Source organism: Micropterus salmoides, unplaced genomic scaffold, assembly GCF_014851395.1.
Source record: "Micropterus salmoides isolate LMB-PRFRI ecotype aquatic unplaced genomic scaffold, ASM1485139v1 Ms_hic_scaffold_11, whole genome shotgun sequence".
In the NCBI taxonomy this organism is placed as follows: domain Eukaryota; kingdom Metazoa; phylum Chordata; class Actinopteri; order Centrarchiformes; family Centrarchidae; genus Micropterus; species Micropterus salmoides.
Window position 1 is genome coordinate 5681798 of NW_024040152.1, and position 18026 is coordinate 5699823.

Consider the following 18026-nt stretch of genomic DNA (forward strand, 5'->3'; position numbering starts at 1 on the left):
TTAGTTTGTGTCCAATTGTTTGAGAGAGAGAGAGTGAGAGAGAGAGACCAGCGGTGGTTGAGTAAGCTAGAGAGTAAAGGAAAAGTGGGAGCAGTGGTAGTTTGTTTTGAAAAGTGGTGGGGACATCGAGGTTCAGATTAGGATTGTGAAGAGACACTCGCTCGCATCACGATATGTGATTTTAGGTACGAAAAGATCCTTAGAGTTTTTTTTAAAGATTTCTAGATAGAGATATATGAGCTGGGGGATCTTGGGGGGGGGGGGGGGGGGGGGGGGGACGTCTCCCAGGAATTTTTGATCATGAAACACTTCATTTCCTGCATTCTGATGAAAGTTTCTGCCCCAGTTTATGGTGGAAATGTTTTTATTTATGTACGTAAAATACAGGTGGCAGGTGACGTTTCAAAGTATATAAATATAACAGAATCAAAGTCTTTTCAATGGCATTTCATTTGTTATTTAACTGCAAGCTATATTTAAGAAAATTTTCATAAATTATGCTTTAATAAAGTGCTGGGGACATGTCGCCAGCGTCCCCAGTGTAAAGGAAATCCATGGCAGCGAGAAAGCCGGTGAATCAGAGAAATAAAACTTTTTCAGAGGGTTTCACCACGACAAAGCACAGATAACCAAGCTCACAGCCCAGCGCTAATTACCACAGTGTCTTATTTGGCGTGAACACAATCTAATGGTGTCTTTTTTTCAATCTTGGATTGATGGCCATGCCAGCGGCAAAATACGCGGACGTTTAAGTCCTGAACAATAGCCATATTAAACTATGGTAGTTTATTCTCTTATATCAACAGCAAGGTTTTTAAAAGGATGAAAATCACTCTAAATGGCATATATGGCAATCTGATAATACTAGATAACTAAAACAAAAGTTCTTCTTTTAAATTAAAATCTTGTAAATTGATCATCATAGTTTCCACCTCATCAAAAGTGACCCAGCTGGGTTGTTAGCAATGACAGTACAATCAAAACAAAAATCTAAAATAAAACACAAATAAATCTACATAAATCACTATTAGACTATTTACAATCTGGCATGAAAAGCAGCCCAATGCTGCTACTTATTGAAAATCTGCGTCTTTCATCAACCGTCTGGATATCAATTCAAGATGGCAAGACAAATTTCCCCCGTGGACCAAAAAGACAGACTATCCATCCATCTAGTTATATAGGTATACAGGTTCTTTACCATAATTGTTCCCACAATACTTGATGATTGTGTCCTCTTGCCTGGCTCATCTGACACCAACATTTTAAAAAGCCCACCCCCCCCCCTCTTCTCATCCCACACAGGGAGTAATCACCCTCTGGTCCCTCATCCCTCTCAATAACATGCTCGTGGTCAATCTGCCGGACAGAGAAATCCCCCCTCTCGCCAGATTACAGCACGGGCCGGTCTGGATTAGGTTATGAACAGCGACAGGACTTGTGTTGTTTCCACTTCATGTAGGAACACAGATGCTTCTAACAGAGGTCTACGCAGCAAAACAGCCACACAAAGTACATCTTCTCCCCTCCTCGTGCCCCCCAGGCCGGGCAAAGCTCCATGTTTTAGGGCTTTTTGTAGCAAAATGGATGTAGAAAGTAATTTTATGGCCTAAAATGAAATTTGCAGTTTTATTATGCACATCATTTTTCTTTATCTACCACTACATCAGCTAAAATAATGTTGTTGTTTTGTCAACCATAAAATAGAGGTGAAAGAGCTTTTTTCTAACGTTTAAGGACAGTTGTGTGTCGTTTATTTATTACATTTTGTGAAGCAACTTTGGCACCTTGCAAATTTGCTGTTGGTGTGTAGAATCAGCTGTTTGTGACAATTGCTGCATGAGATAATGCATTTTGTTGGACGTATTACAAATCCATTTTGAAAAGAAAAATGTTGTCAAAACCGTTTTCTTCTCAATAATACAAATGATCCAGGAGGGATAAAGAAAGTCTGAGTAGACGTCATTTTTTACCCCCTAAACAAGAATGAAACACACTTCCAACAAAAGCTCGATAAGCCTGTGATGTCACTGTAAACTAGAGTTTACACTGTGACACATTATGCGCAGATGTTTTGTGGCAGCCTCCCTAATCCCAACACAAAGAGATGGGGAGACAAACGGATAATCCAGTTTCTCCTCCTGGAGCTGCAGTTGGTGTGAAAAACAGATAAAATTCCAGGAAACACAGTAACAACCTTCATCTTCAGATTACAAATCCTTCATTCGCCAGTTTACTTTATAGCAGTATGTTGATACACCAGCTGTTTTCTTTAAATCATTTTGAAAACTTAAACTTGTGAAACGTTTTATTTTTCTCCACTACATTTGAGGTGGAAATCTTGCCCTTTTTACTGAACTACATCTATTTGACAGCAGTAGTTACTTTGCAGATTGAGATTTAATTCTATTGAACATGTCAAGTTTACAATTTAGATAAAAATACTGCTTATAATTAAACATCTGTATCTTCAGTGAGTGCTCTACATGCTATGCTCTAGAATATTTTGGTCACGATGCTTTTATACAGGTCATTAAACTTTTTAAACCACGACACGCAAAACTCTGTTAATGCGTCATTGGGAAAGTTGAAAGTTATAGTTAAAATGAGCTGAAAGTGGCTAAAAATTCTTCGGGTCTCTTTTTTTTTTGTGTTTTATTTTATATTATGGTTTGGTATTTTATTCTGGTGTTATTTTATTTGGCTCTTTGCAGACCTGAAATGTTTTAACCCTGGTTCAACCTTTGTTTTGCTGTATAAATGATCTTTATCATTTCATAGAACCTGACAGTATCAATGTTGTAACCCTAAATTATAACAAACCACAGCTTTTATTATTTGACTTCATATGAATGTGTTGGTCTAAGTTGTGCTCACCAATCTGACTTCAGGTTTAAGTCTGCACTGTATGAGCAGCTGTGCTCCATTTGGTCATTCATTCTCATCAGCTGATCAGTTTCAAACTAAAATGAGTTTTCGGTGACTGGATCTGAACTGAAGCCCATCCAACTCAAAACAGAACTCAATATCTGTCTGCATATTATCCTTAAGCTATTTGACTGGTTCAGCTTCCACTTCTCTCCTGTGGATATTTCTGTCACAGCACAAACTGAGCTTATGAGTTTCAGGCAGGCTTAAGAAAAGATCATGTCGTCTAAAGAAATAATGAGGAAAATGAATTCAATCCACCCCCCCAAAAAAACAGGACATCAACTTCATACAAAACACAGTTTATTCGACAGTGTCTAGGTCCAAGTACCAACAGACCCCATACAAAATAAAAAACAGGAAAACAAAATGCTACAAACTTCCAAAGAACAGAGAACTTCCATCTACACAAAACTTCTCCTTAAAAATACATTACCATTAACACAAAAAAGTAGCGATTAAAGATAATATATGTAAGGGGGATTCCTGTCATATTTAAGTGATATTACATAACAAGCCTGGTAAGATGTTTAATGGGAAAGGAGGGCGCTGTGAGTGAAAGCATGAGTGAATGACTGTATGTGTGTTTTCCAAAAGACTGGGAGAAGAGGGCAACAGTCGGTGATGCAGCAGTCACATGGGCAGGAAAAAGAAACGTTAAAAAGAACGGAAATGGGAACGAGAGGTAGCGAAGGGGCGCGCAGAGAGGTAGCAGATAGGGACAGGAAGATTTCTAGAAGAGGTAGCTAGCGGATGAAGGAGGAAGAGGTAGCAGAGATACTAACAGTGCTAGAGAAGGGGGAGAGGAGTCGTTTGAGTTAAGACTTCACATTAAAACCAACTTATTTTTTTACTAGTGTGTTGACTGAAAGGTGCAGGATGTTGAGCAGGGACTCAGGAATGTACAGCAACTCAAGATCAGATCAGTATTTGATTTGTCAGAGTAGTTTGCCTTTAAATCTCAATGTCAAGCATGTCAAATGAGAAATGCACAGTGAATATAATTAGAGATGTTTTGATTTTTATATTTTGTAGGACTGAAAACAATTAGTTTGCAAACCAATCTTGTCAAAAGGTCCCTTACTAGATGTTCTGGAGCTTTTGACTGTGTCACATGGTGTATTCCTCAGCAGTCTTGATGGAAGTGTAGCTCGAAAATAAACTTTCAGTCTGAACCTTTAAGCAAACATGGACAAAAAGTTGTTAAAATGCAGTGTTACACAAACAAAAGCTCCAGAACAGCTACTTACAGAACTTGTGAGGCTGTTTAGCAAACAGTTTTTCCCCCAGGGATCATGAATTTTCAATCTCATTCAATGAATTAGTCAACAGCAAATCTGGATAATAGATCACCAAGCAAAAACAGCAAATATCTGCTGGTTCCAGCTTTAAACCTCAGGATTTGCTGCCACTCTCGGTTTTGTCACTGCTGGGTGGACAACTCGAGCAACGTTCTGACATGTTATTGACTAAACTACTAATTGATAATGAAAATAAATAAGGACAATTATTTTCTCTATTTTAGTCAAAACGTCAGGAGAAAGTGAAAATGCGCCTCTTTATGCTCATGACGTCTTTGAATGCGTTATGTCTGACCAGCAGTTCAAAACCCAAAGATATTCAGTTTCCACTAACAAAGGACAAAGAAAACCAGCAAATATTTGCATTTCACAAGCTGGAACCAGAGAAAGTTTGACAAAAAAAATTAGGCAAACAATCCCCAATTTATTATTATTTTATACGGTCGACTGATCGATTACCAATTATGTCAGCTCTAAATAAATGTTCTGTGGTCTTTCCCTCGTTTATGCACCTTTTTATTTTCTGCCACATCACAGGACACACAGAGGATTTGAGGACAATGATTGACTGACCACAAATAAGTGGATCCACAGGAATGAGGATCTTGCTTAGTTTTCCTATAGCCAGTGGCTTAAAACAATTAAACATGTCATGTGCGCGGATGGGTGTGTGTGTGCGCGCGTGTGTGTGAGGTTAGTGAGGTAGGCAGCACTAAGCGTTAGGACATTGTGAGCGGAGGAGGGGGCGGGGTTTATTCGCTACAGTATCAGCACCTAAAAACATCTAGAAGCCCAGCGTGCCGAGGAAGAGCATCGTCCATGTTCTGATGTTTCAGTCGAGCCGCATCACAGCGTCTCCCTCTCTGTAAAGGCTGTGTGAAGGTCAGCAGGAGATTATATGCATGCGTGTGTTTATGTGGGTGTTGTTGTCCAGTGCTTTGTGGCAGGGTCTGGCCAAGTTGGTTGGGGTACGCAGCCTCCAGTGAGAGCTCCAGCTTAGCTTACATTTTTGTGCGTGTTACAGTGCTGTGGTTGGTGTGGGCAGAAAGAAGCGGTCTGTCCATTTTTGTGCCCCTCGTGTAATCAGAGTCTTTTGCATTAATGTTTAAAAGATACGTCTGGTGATATTGTGTATTTTTTCCCCTTACTGTCAACAAATCCAGTCAAAAGATGAAAACAAACCATGAAATTCTCCTCCCAGCAAGTATTGTAAGTCTGAGAAATCTTATTCCATTTGCTCCATTAACACATCAACGTGCCACTTTTTTTGCACTGGGTCACATGTTCCTTCATTACCACGACACATACACGGATTTATTTTGAGTAAATCTACCCTGTTGCCAGAAATATTCACTAGAGCACTAAATGTTCATTTATCTGCCGCTAAAAATAGTCCCAAACAAAGGCACTTTTTACTCGTGTTTGAGTAATGTATTTTAAAAACTACAGTGGCCAGCTGTTTGGGAAACTACTGATCCATGTAAGAAAAACAATGATATATTTATTTATGACATAAGATTTTCTTTCGGCTTGGAGCTGAGCGCCAGAGACAATGTAGGGAAGTCAAAGTATTCAGAGATGGATTTTTAGTTTCATGGGATGTGTTGACAATAAGGAAAGAAAATAGAACATAAAAACTACCTAATCCTTTAAATTTAGTCAGGAAAAAAGCCAGTTTCTGAAGATGATCTGCCAAAATGCATCAAGTTGTGTCAATTTTTGACAGATTCCATCCCGTTTTGTCAAATATTACTATAACTACTTTATTATGGACATTAGGGTTTATTTTGTGTAACAGCAAGACAGAAGAGTCTTGTTGGTGACTTGTCTATTCTCTCCAATTTGTATTTTTTTATTTTTGTATTTCTGTAACTCAATGATACTCATTATTCCAAAAGTCTCAAAAGGAAAATTAAAGATTACATAAGAGGAACAAACTGTGGTCAGAGGAGGCCGACCCACGATTCACAGACACACACACACAGACAGAAGTACAGTGTATCATTTAAAGAGGAGCGAGAGGTAGATACTCGACAAGAGTGAGGGCAAGCTGGCTCCCCTCGGCGTGTGTTTTATTCATATCATAATCTGAATAATCTGCTTGCCTCGTGTGTGTTACAGCTCAGGTTGCGCAGCATGCACGCACACACACACACACACACACACACCTGCATGTCTGACTGGCCCTCTGGTCTCACTAACTCCCCCTAGTGTTTGGCTTGACGAAAGAGGCACCAGGCAAGAAGAAGGGGGGGTGTATGGGTGTGTGTGTGTGTATGTTAAAGAGACAGGAGGCGGTTACAGTGTTATTTAAAACAGCATTGGAAAGAGAATAAAGCCCGAAAAGAGCTTTTTATCTGCTATGTCTCCTTGTTTTATTATCTGTACACAGAGTCATTCTCTCCAGCCTCCATCTGGCCCAACGGAGCAAAAAACAGTGTTTATTACTAGACGACCCTTGCCGCTGTGCCCTGAGAGGAAGTCTGGATGTTTGTGTGTGTGTGTGTGTGAAAAGTTGGGTTACCCTTGCCACTGAACCCTGAGTGTGTGTGTGTGTGTGTGTCCTGTGATAAAGTTGTATGGTAGTTTCAGTGTTGAGGGAAAAATACCAAGCCATTAGCAAAGGCCATCAAAAAGGGGCTGAGCTTCAGAGATAGTTAGTTTTTGTGTGTGTAGGTCTTAATTGTCAGCCACCCGTGCACTCGGGGGCGCAGGAGGACCCACAGCTGCTGGGGGTACGGCTTCAGGCTGTGCAGGTAGTGGGCCGGGGTCTAGAAAGAGGAAAGATGCTGGTTTTAGAGCAAGACAGAAGTGCTTTAAGGGGTAAAGGAGACATGGTGGCTTGATGGTGGTTTACACCGAGGTGTCTAGAGAGTAGAGCGACCCAAAAGGCAGTTAAGTTAAATCTCAAAGTTCATGCGCTGCGTAACAAGACATAAAAAAACACAAACATTTCTGCTACACAAAATTATGTAGCGTTCAGACTTTCCAATAATCTTTGCTTTTTAATGTGTAGTTTTGCCTCTAAAAATTATTTATAAAAAAGGGTAAATCACAGTTTAGATAAAGATAACTGGAGTAGATGGTGCAAACTGTCCTCTAAACAAATTACAACTAGAGTACAGTTGGAAACGTCTGTCAAAAGAAAATGTATGGAAAATTTGTAAATTTTTGCTTTATTAAAAATCTGTCACTGTGCTGCTGCCTGTTTTCCGTTGCCGACTGGCTGCAGACTGAAATCAATGCAAACAACAGGCTTGATGTGTGATAAGAAGCAGAGACCCAAACGTTGAGATGCAGCTGACATTCAAAGTAAATACCAGCAGTCAGCTCGTGGGTCACAGAAACATTTGGATTCCCAGAAACCCCCCCCCCCCCCCCAAGGTGTTTGTTGGAGCAAATACACTGGCTTCCAAAAACACCATAGCATTTTAAAGTACACCAGTTTGGTTTAATTAAATGGTGTACACACCAAAAATAAATAACCATGCGTTTACCTAAAAATCCAAATCCAATCCATTTATACACGTAAACACAGAACCCAAACATAATGAGAATGTGTGGCAGACAGAGATTTGTACTCACACATGCCGTTGGGAGCTCCAGGGTGGCGTGGGGGCATCATGGGAGGCATGCCGCCAGGAGGGGGTCCCGCAGAGGGTGGGCCGGGCATCATACGTCCTGGAATTGGCTGGCCTGGACCCATTGGTCCTGTAGGGTAGAAAGGATAACAGGGACAAATGAGACGAGTGGAGATTTGTTGGAAAGGATGGACTGAAGCAGGAAACTTGACGCTTTTTTTTTTTTAATAAATGGGGAACTGGCTGGGGGTTGGAATTTTCAATAAATAGTGTGTAATTTCAAGCTAGGTGATGTGTTTAACATGTCATCATGTTATTCATGTTCAATATCATGAACTGTATTACATTTAGGGCTGGCCTGAATGTAATTTTTTGAGCTTTGACACTTAAGAGCGAATAATCGAAGCTTCGCAAATTTCACTTTTAACTTTTATTATAGCGACTAAATGCTCATCTTCTACAATCTGCCTAATATAATTATTGTATGTGTTCATTATGTTGTTGTTTCCAGCCTACAGTTTAGCTACGGATTAATTTTAAAATGTAGGAAATTTGACTGTTTTGATCTGTAATGAAATTAAGCAATTGTAAAATTAATAAACACCATAACTGCCACACTACTGCTGTCGTCACTATCTTTAAAGTGCTCGAAAAAAACTTCTCAAAATTAAAAATCGAATGTGTACCCAACGGTCGAATATTTGGGATCCAGCCTTAATTACGTTGTTGCATTAAAATCAGACAGAATTCTGTCAATTCTAGCACCACGACTACTGCCAATCACAGGACATAATGGGAATGTCAGTTTTGCATCAAGTTACACATGAAAAAATGCGAACCTATACTTTCAATGCCACTTTTAACTACAGTTTAGTTTGAATCAATAATTTGGACAACAGCATTTGGTAAAATACACATTATATCATCTTCTTGTAGCTATGCAATGCCACTGAATATCCAAAATTACAGTTTTTCTCGGTTGTTTACACAATAACACTGGAAGTTGAGACACAATGGCCACAACCTGTAATTCATGAACCTGTACCAATTATGCTAAAGCACAAGCACATTTCCTGCTTTACACTTCTAAACCGCACTTTTCTCAAAACACTACACACACAACCCTGTACATTTCACACAATCTTCATGAATAATATTTCTGGTTCACATGAAACACAGGGCCATTCAAAATGCTAAACTTAAAATTTCTGACTCCTAACCTGGGCAAACAAATGTTGCACATTTTTTCCATAGGCAACTAGAGCTTTAGCAATAGGTCTGTTTGGGAGCAATAGACGCCAACATAGGAGAGAGAAGCAAGGGGAGTGAGAGGAAGAGGAGGAAGAGCAAGAGAAGGGCGAGCCATTATCTCTGAGATTCGAGCCCCCGTGGTCTAACAACGAGGGAGGCTGGGCAGAGGGTACAACTAAACCAAAGCATGTTCGCAGCAGCATCTGCCGTCCAGACTCAATGATTACTGTAATGCATTATTGCAAGTGGACCATACTATTGAAAAGAAAGTATGGTTTATGTATGCATGAGAGTGGGACTGTATTCATTATTTACAGCATGGAGATGGAAGGTCTACGGAGATACGTCTCCTGCTGCTTGGCCAGGGAGAACATTGCCCGCTAAGTTAATGAGCTGCTGTGGCCAGACAGAAAATGTTTCTTTACAGTGTATAAACAGATTTTTTCCCCATTTGTCCTGGATGAAGAACACTTTACAAATCCAACTGTGTTTGCTGAGATGTATAAACAGTAACTCAGAATTAAAAAAAAACAAAACGCATTCTATTCTTGTATTTGTCTGTTTTATATTAGAGTATAAAAACAGTTTACAACAGGCTGCTGTACGTACAGTGTGTAGTGTAACACTGAAAATGCAAGGATTGCTGCCATGGTTATCAGCTCATTATAGAGTTTTTCCATTGAGCACCATCAGTGTACAGCCAAGTCTCACAGACACAACAGCTGTCACAAGTGCAGTTTTACAACAAAAACATCTCTATTTTTTTGGTAGCTTTGATTTTCTCTCCCTGTCTGCACTAGGGCTGCCGCTAACAAAGATTTTAGTACTCAAAGCTTCTACAGATTATTTCATCGATTCATTTAAGAACTACTTTTGCCGGCATGGGATCAGCTGCGTAAGTTGATAGATGATAGATATTTATTCGTCCTTTGGGAAATTCATAGTGTGTCGTACAGCAAGGTCCAGCTCCCCGACACCCAGTTAACTCGTGACTGTGACGTTACAACCCAAACTCACGGCCCAACCAGGAGAACAATAAACGCACGCGTGTACATTTACAGCTGAGGATTGTGGCTTACTTTGGCTAGCCTTAAACTCAACCATCAATCATGATTTCAGGTAAATGCTAAAGTTGCTGTTGCCATTGACGACATAAGTTTCCTTTTACGGTGGACAGACTAACATTACGCTGTCGTGCTGTTGCGGTAGGCCCTTTTTATATACTATGGCTAGGCCACATTCAATGCAAAGAATTTGAATCAATGCTCTTTAGTAATCGAATTAATCGTTTTAGCCCTACTCTGCACACTCTCTCACCTGTCTGTCCTGGGTGGTGAGGGGCCATGGGGTGGTGACCCATTGGGGGGTAGCCAGGGTGCATGGCACCACCGGGTGGTGGCCCTCCGTGGTGGGGAACTGGTGCTCCGTGGTGTGGCTGGGGCCCTCCAGGGTGCATGCCAGGTGGAGGGGGCCCAGGGTGGGGTCCAGATCCAGGAGCCTGTCCTTGAGCCTGGGCGGCGGCCGCAGCCGCGGCAGCGGCTTGCTGCTCCATCTGCTGCCTCGCCTTCATCTCTGCGTATTTAAGCTGCTCCATGTGGAACGCCTGACGCTCGGTGAGCAGCTGCTGCCGCTGAAGCTCCAACTGCACAGAGAGACAAAGGAAATGCCAAGAAAGATGATTAAAAAAAGATTTGTTATAACCAGCACAAAAACAGTCAGCTGCTCCCTGATGGCTGATGGATGAAGCAAACACAGGATCTTGGGACAGTTAAGAGTCCATTGGAGGGTCACTGGGGGTACTCAGCCAAATTAAAGTTTAATTAGACAATTACCATTATTTCACCTTTAAAAAGTTAGAATGTAGTTTTGTAAGGTTTTCCTTGCCTTTCTGTTCAATCTACAAGGATGATAGAAGCACTTGATTTATTTGGTGCTTTAAACAATGAAAATCTTATGAAAGAACAAATAAATAAAATGTTGGACTAACTATTATCACGAGGATATGTAGTTTGATGTATTTAACAAGGACAAACATTTAAAGCACTAAAACTGTAATCCATGCACGTTATATTTTATATTAATTTTGAATGTGACTATGCCGATGCTCCATTTAGTTACTGCATCACCATGACAGGACCTGCATTGTTTATGTACACGATTTACTTAATTTCCAACACTAAAAGGGTCAGCTGATCCAAACCATTTTCATCTGTGGGGCTCACAGCAATGAAAAATGACATTTTAAAAATTCAACAGCAACTGGTCTTTGCTGAAACCAATGTCCTGCTTGCTCTGGATAATCCACATACCTTGCCACAAACTCTAGAGGGTAGAGGCTGGAGTTTTAGGTATCAGAAAGTCAACATATGAAGCAAACAGTGTATACATGGCATTTAGAAATTTGTGTGAACTGACAATTCAAAAAACTTTATAAAGCTAAAAAGGGGGATCTTTATACTAGTATGTAAACGTTTTTCAAATCTTCATGAGAATATTTCGCAAGACGCAGAGAGCACAGCTCACTTGTACGCTTCAGTGGCTGCTGGCATGTGCAATTTCTCTTTTCTGTGCTGTGTGTGGATCTTTGTTTGTTTAGGAGTCCAGTTTTTTTTACGGCTGCAGCAGAGGTTTGATTACTCCCCAGTCTTTAGAAAGCTTATATAAACCAGAGTCTTTTTCAAGCACTATTTACAGCTGTGAAACTGGGCTACGCTCCCGATGCCTCCACCACAAAAACAGTTTTACACTCTCGCTGGCGTCTCCAGGGATTGTTCAGTGGCAGGACACACACACACACACACACACACACACACACACACACACAGCTGAGGGTTATTCACTTGCCCTGAAGAGGCAGGTAACAGTTTCACTTGCCTGACTAAATGTCCACTTTGCTCTGGAAAATGTGCTATTTGCAATTCAGCTCCACCACAAAGAAGTAATTCTGTGTCTCCTCTTCAGTCTCTGAATGATTTGAACGAAGCGGGAAGCAACTTGTTTGTTCTTCAACGTTGGTTGATGAACTCCAAATATTTTTGCCATTACTATTATTTTTACTTATTTCAATATAGCAACTACAGAAGTAAGACTGTGACACTACGTCAATTTTAAATAATTACAAAAACTTCTCAATAAGATTTAAATCAATGCTTTACTTTAAATTAACATGTCATTGTTTTGTTTTTTTATAATGTAAAACACAATTCACAGTCTTTTCATTTTGAAGCACACATTTCATTTACTGTTGCCACCCCCCTTTTAAAACTTATTTCACCCTAAATTTATGTCTCCGTTTTGAGAAAGCCTACTTTAACAAAACAATACAGTGAACATCTCTGATGGTATAAATTATGAGCAGTTCAGTAACACATTAACATCTCAGACAACTGAAGAACAGTGAACAAAACATCAGACAGCTTTTTACCTCAGCTGGGTCTGAACTGGTTTCACTTGAAAATTAAAATTTAGACTCAATATTGAGGCTAGTTCCTCAGCAAAAGTACTTTTGACTAATAGATATTTGTGCATTTAACCGTTACAAACAATATGGTACCAGCAGGTTGTTGTGATGACCAGCCATTAAACTCATAGAAGTTTTTATGCAAATTTCTCCTTGCTCTTTTTATTAGCAAAGAGTAACAAAGACACATTTGGTTATATTAACAGGCTTTCACCACCAGTAGCAGATTATATAAGCTGTTGTTACTAATGAACTAATGTTCATTCCACAATGGCTAATGGTTTAAGTACTCTCTACTATACTCAGCCAGAGTGTTTTTGAAGGAAAGAAACAGAGAGAAGAAGCTGCTTAAGAAAAATAAAATGCAAGAGTAAGAAGGCAACATATGTTATCCTAATGTGTTGCATACATATTTAATTACCATTTCATATGAAATGCTGCTCATTTCCAAGTAACATTTAATAAACAGTTTCTACCTTCTCAGACAAACGGTGATAAGAGATTTGAGTGTTAGTTATTCATAAATGTTATTACTAGCAAATGTTAAATGTAATTTCATTCGATAAGGGATTTGAAAGGATTCAGATTTCAAAGTCGTACACACACACACACACACACACACACACACACACTTCAGTGAGTGGGTGTGACTTCAACCTGCAGGATGCACTTGTGTTAATGGATCATTATTCATTATTATTAATATCCGTAGCTGAGAGCTAGGGCTGGGTATCGAGTTCAATACTTTTTAGGTACCGACCGAATTGCCTCAGTACCATCGAGTATCAAAAAATGTCTTGTCTTTCGGTACCAAATTTCAATACCTAAAGGTTCTTGTTAACGATGAGCCGATAAGCCTGCAGCATGCTTGATGTGCCATAATCTAAAACTGATTGTAATTGGCTGTGGTGATGTAAACACTAAATCACGCCGGTTACACACAGAGTCCAGGCTGGTGGATGTAAAAGACGTGGAGAAAATCAGAAGTGTTGCTACATTACACCAGGCTTGATGCAACAGCGCGCGATGCAATATTTGTGACGCAAGATAATTGCTGCCAAGAGCGGCGACACGACAAACCTGGTGAAGCCCTTGACTGTGCGTGGAATAAACTTAAGAGCAGAAAGTTGCTCCGTCTTTGTCTGCTACAAGACAGAGCCGGTGGAGTCATCGTCTCAGTGCCCCACTGCCACTGAACCTGCTTCAACATTGGGCAGTAGCGTCGGTACAAGTAGCTCCGTTACTAGTGTAACTACATTTCTCAGTAGCTTGGTGGCAGCGTCGCCGTTTTCTGAATCAAATCAAAGCTCTTTCACTGATCGAGTAGCTTCCACACACGCTACATTTCCCCAAGCATTTCTGAAGGATCAGTAAGTGACACCACCGCCACACACGGACCTGTATGTGCAGCTGGCGGAAGTGGAAGTGACATCACGTACCGATCCTTGGGCTGATGTCTGCGACTTTGCTGCAGTGGAATAAAAACACGCGTGACTGACTTTACTTTCTATTGTGGAGTTGAGGAGATGAGTCTATCTCGCAATGTTGCCAGAGCAAAAATTCACATCTAAACAATATAAAATAAATAAACAATTAAATTACATTATAAAAACTAAAGGGGAATAAAAACAACAAAAACACAATACAAGCCTATGTTACACTGAAAATACGTCTTGCTTTTTGACAAGCGGTAGAATTTTTCAAAAGGAACAATTACTAAAATAACAAACAACATTAATGATAATAACATGATAATTAAGTTACTTTAAACAAACAACAATGGTTCTCAGTTTGTTGAGAATAAAATTGGCATCGAAAAAAGTATCATTCAGGAACCGGTATCGTATCGATATCAAAAATCTTTGAACGATACCCAGCCCTACTGAGAGCCCTTACAGAGTGTGGCGCTAATTCAGTTGTGCAGGGTCAGTGATGGGAAATAACCCCCACACATCTCAACTTCAACACTCGCATCAGACAAAAAAAAATTCCACTTATATCTGACATTTGTCTTCAATGGGAAAGGGTACAATTAGCATTCATTCCTAAGTTAAATGACTCTGCAGTTGTCACGGAAGGCTCCACCTTCGATCGGCACCAATTGGAACATGACACCAAGGTGGACAAGCTTATTTCTCTGTTTGACTTTAAATCAGTGCTGTGATTCCTTTAAGAGCACACAAACACCTTTACACACCCTTAACCAGGAATACCATGGCTAAAGAGTGAGAGCCACAATGTCAAATGTGACAATCAGGGGGGGACAGAAAGGCAAAAAAGCTTCTTTTTGACTTACGGCCTCTTTCTCTCTGTCCATGATGGTCTCAAGCTCCTCAAAGTGTCTCAGCTTGATCTCCAGCTTCTTCATCTGGGTCTCCACCAGTAGAGCCACCAGGGACTTGATCTTCCTCTCCTCCACCGCCGCCAAGTGCTGAGACAATGAAGAAACAAAAAGGGAGGACAGACAAATGATAAATATCTGTTTAATACTAGTAACATTATTGAGATATCATCATTAAGCTCATTTTGATACGACTTGCTAAAGTGTGTGTTTGCTGCTGTTCAGTTAGCACCCCTGCAGTCTCACCTTGGCCTTGGTGGCAGCAGATGCCAGGGCTGCAGCAGCTGCAGTGGCAATGTTGCCCTCTTCGATATCATGCTCCAGTTTCTTCCTCTTGTCCTCTGCCTCGTCTGTAGCTGCCTTCTCCTCCTTATCCTTCTCTTGATCTGAGGACGATGTCTCCATTGCCTCCTCCTTGTCTTTGTCTGACAGGGAGGGAGACAGAAATTTAACCACTGTGAGTGTTTTATGAAACTCCGCTTCATCATTACACACAAAAATGTCTTGCTGCCCTCTTGTAAAAAACAACAGCTGTGTTTAAGTAGGGATCGACCGATGTGTTTTATTTGGGGCCGATCCCGATCATTAGTAACCAATTGACCGATATGTGGAACAGATATACATTTTCTGTAAAATGTTGAATTTTGGTGTTAAATGTTAGAACACCTCAAACTCCAACACAAAACTTTGTTGAAAATAAAAAGATTAAAGTTAATTGTCATGTTTAATCTTTATAAATATTAAATTAAATGAATCAGAGATCCATCCCAGAGATGAACTTAGAGGTCAACTATAAATTATCATAAACTTTGTCTTTATCTGCTGACATTTATATAATATAGGTAGGATTTTATTGATACTATTTATTGGTTCTGTTCTTCATCTATACTCTTATTGGGTCTTATGTGGGTTCATGAGATTTTGCGGTTCGAGAGCTGGGATGGCTCGGTGTGGTGTTTGTCCCACCCCCCGTGCACTGTGATTGGCGGCAGGGATAGAAGTAACACTGACGAGCGCTGCCTTTCACCCAGAGTTTAAAATTTTTCAAATCTTGGCGACCGGGAAAAAAAAGGCTCAGCGCCCAGCGCTCGTCTCCCAACAAGCAGCTGAGTTTACAAGGATTTGCTAAATGTTTACAATACGTAGCATCTTAGCTAAACAGGCTACAACCTGTGAGATTTTGCTTTTTTTTTTTTATATAACCTCGCCATTACTAGCACATGTGCTTGGGTAAAACACACACACAGCTGCAGTGAGTGAGACAGAGCAGATTAAATATCGCTTGGTGCACGTTCCTGCTCGTTGTACTGATGCAGTATCTGAATTTTACTAGTATTGCTGTTTTTGCTGCACTTACAGTAACGGCCGTAGTTATGGTCAACTTGTGTAATCTACACTGATCTCCGCTCACTTGGCTCCGATTGTGTGCGTGTATATACTTCCGCACTATAGTTAGTTAGTGTTGATAGGCTATTACTCGTGACTTGTAATCAGCTAATACTGTGGGCAGGACATTGCACCAGCACACAGAGTGGTGAGTACAGACTGAGAGAAGTGGCTGCATCAGTGCCAAAGGAGCACATTCTTTAATTAATTGATTATATCGGCTATCCGTTTTTGAAATGGCCGATGCAAATTATTGGAAAAATGCTGAATATCGGCGCCGATAATCATCCAGACCCATTACTGGTCGACCCCTAGTTTAAAGACACTGTCTGAAGTTAAACATTTAACACTTTTAGAAATCGGTGACTTCTTAGCAGATTTATAATTTTCTTGATTCACAGAAATATGAATCACAAATATTTAAATATAGTTCCAGCTTTTTAGTGAGAGGTTTTCTTGATTTTCTGAGTCAAATATTGTAGCAAACCGATTATCTCTGGGTTGTGGGCTGTTGGTTGGCAACATCAACTTGATTTAAAAATTGCGATGCGATTTTCACTACTATCTGACATTTCACAGAGCAAAGGGATCGATTGACTGAGAAATTCATAAAATTTATTTAAACTGTTATAGATAAATTAAGAAAAACTACAGCCTTAATTGGGAGCTAAGTGCTAATGAAATGTAATGAGCTTATGAACTAGAAATGTTTTCTTATATTTTATGATGAGTGTTACCTGCAGGAGCCGTCTTGGCCTCCCCTCCCTCTTCGTTCTCCTCCTCGCGCTCCGACGTCTCTCCTCCCTCCTTCTTCACCTTCTCTGTGGTCTCGGTCTTGTCGCTCTTCTCTGCAGACTCACTTGGCTTCTCTGCCTCGTCCTTTAACTCCGCCTGAAGGATGAGGACACAGACACACAGCGATAAGTGGTAAAAGTGGTAAAGCGATAAGTGGTAAAAAAAAAAAACGACACAAAAGACAGTAGAAATTTAACAAACAACCTGCATAGAGTATCAAAGAACAACTAAACAACCGTACCAGGTGAATGTGGCTAAACTAATCATTTTGATACTTAAAATTAATTTGGCAAGTAACAGGCTGGTAAATGCTGTGATGCTCAGGGCAAATAGAATAATGGGTCGTATCGGGACCCTATCCACTTTTTGGGGACGATCGCTGTGATTTAGACAAAGTGTCTGACATTGGTTAATGGGTGCTAATGAGGAAGCCATCAGCCAACAAGCTGTCCAGCAGAGCGAGGACAAAGTTAATTTTAGAAAAATGCCATTACATTCAGCCTGAGGGCATTTCCGAAGCAAGAGACACCAAATGTAGATGAGTGGGATAATATACTTTAAAACACCAAGTAGGAGACAGGAAATAAAAATGGACAAAATACAGAAGTGAATATTAATGGGATGGCAAGATCAACACTTGCGCAGACACTAGTTAATATTTAACATATTGAAATTAATCCGTTTAACTGCTGATCCATGCAGAACTCAGGTAGGTGGTTTAGCAGTATAAAAACAGATGATCTGACACCCACTTCTTAGAAAGTCAACAATTACCGTATAGCTCAAGTGATGGAAGTGGTTGGATGGAAGTGGTTTTCAGATTATTATCAAAACAATTACTCATCTTTCTCGCTGCAATAGCTTACGTTAGGACATAAATATTTCACAGTCGTTTTTCCAGCTGAAAGTCATATAATGCTGATCTCAGAATCATGTCAACTGCTTCTCTAACCATACCTGCTATAGCTGAATCCAGTGTTTCT

At 40.2% G+C, this 18026-nt stretch overlaps 1 protein-coding gene across 2 annotated transcripts in view; it reads right to left on the reverse strand.

Moving 5' to 3' along the window:
* Positions 1–3214: 3214 nt before the first annotated feature.
* The window catches only part of smarcc1a (SWI/SNF related, matrix associated, actin dependent regulator of chromatin, subfamily c, member 1a), a 32416-nt gene continuing 17604 nt past the window's right edge, over positions 3215–18026 (reverse strand). The window contains exons 23-28 of one of the 2 annotated variants that reach the window (XM_038710566.1): positions 16986–17139; positions 15109–15287; positions 14818–14952; positions 10379–10703; positions 7815–7940; positions 3215–7000 (exon numbers count right to left, since the gene is read on the reverse strand). In XM_038710566.1, coding sequence (XP_038566494.1) covers positions 6909–7000; positions 7815–7940; positions 10379–10703; positions 14818–14952; positions 15109–15287; positions 16986–17139 — 1011 coding nt within the window. In that variant the 3' untranslated portion in view covers positions 3215–6908. The remainder of the gene's footprint in view (positions 7001–7814; positions 7941–10378; positions 10704–14817; positions 14953–15108; positions 15288–16985; positions 17140–18026) is intronic. The other variant, XM_038710567.1, reaches the window with a different exon arrangement.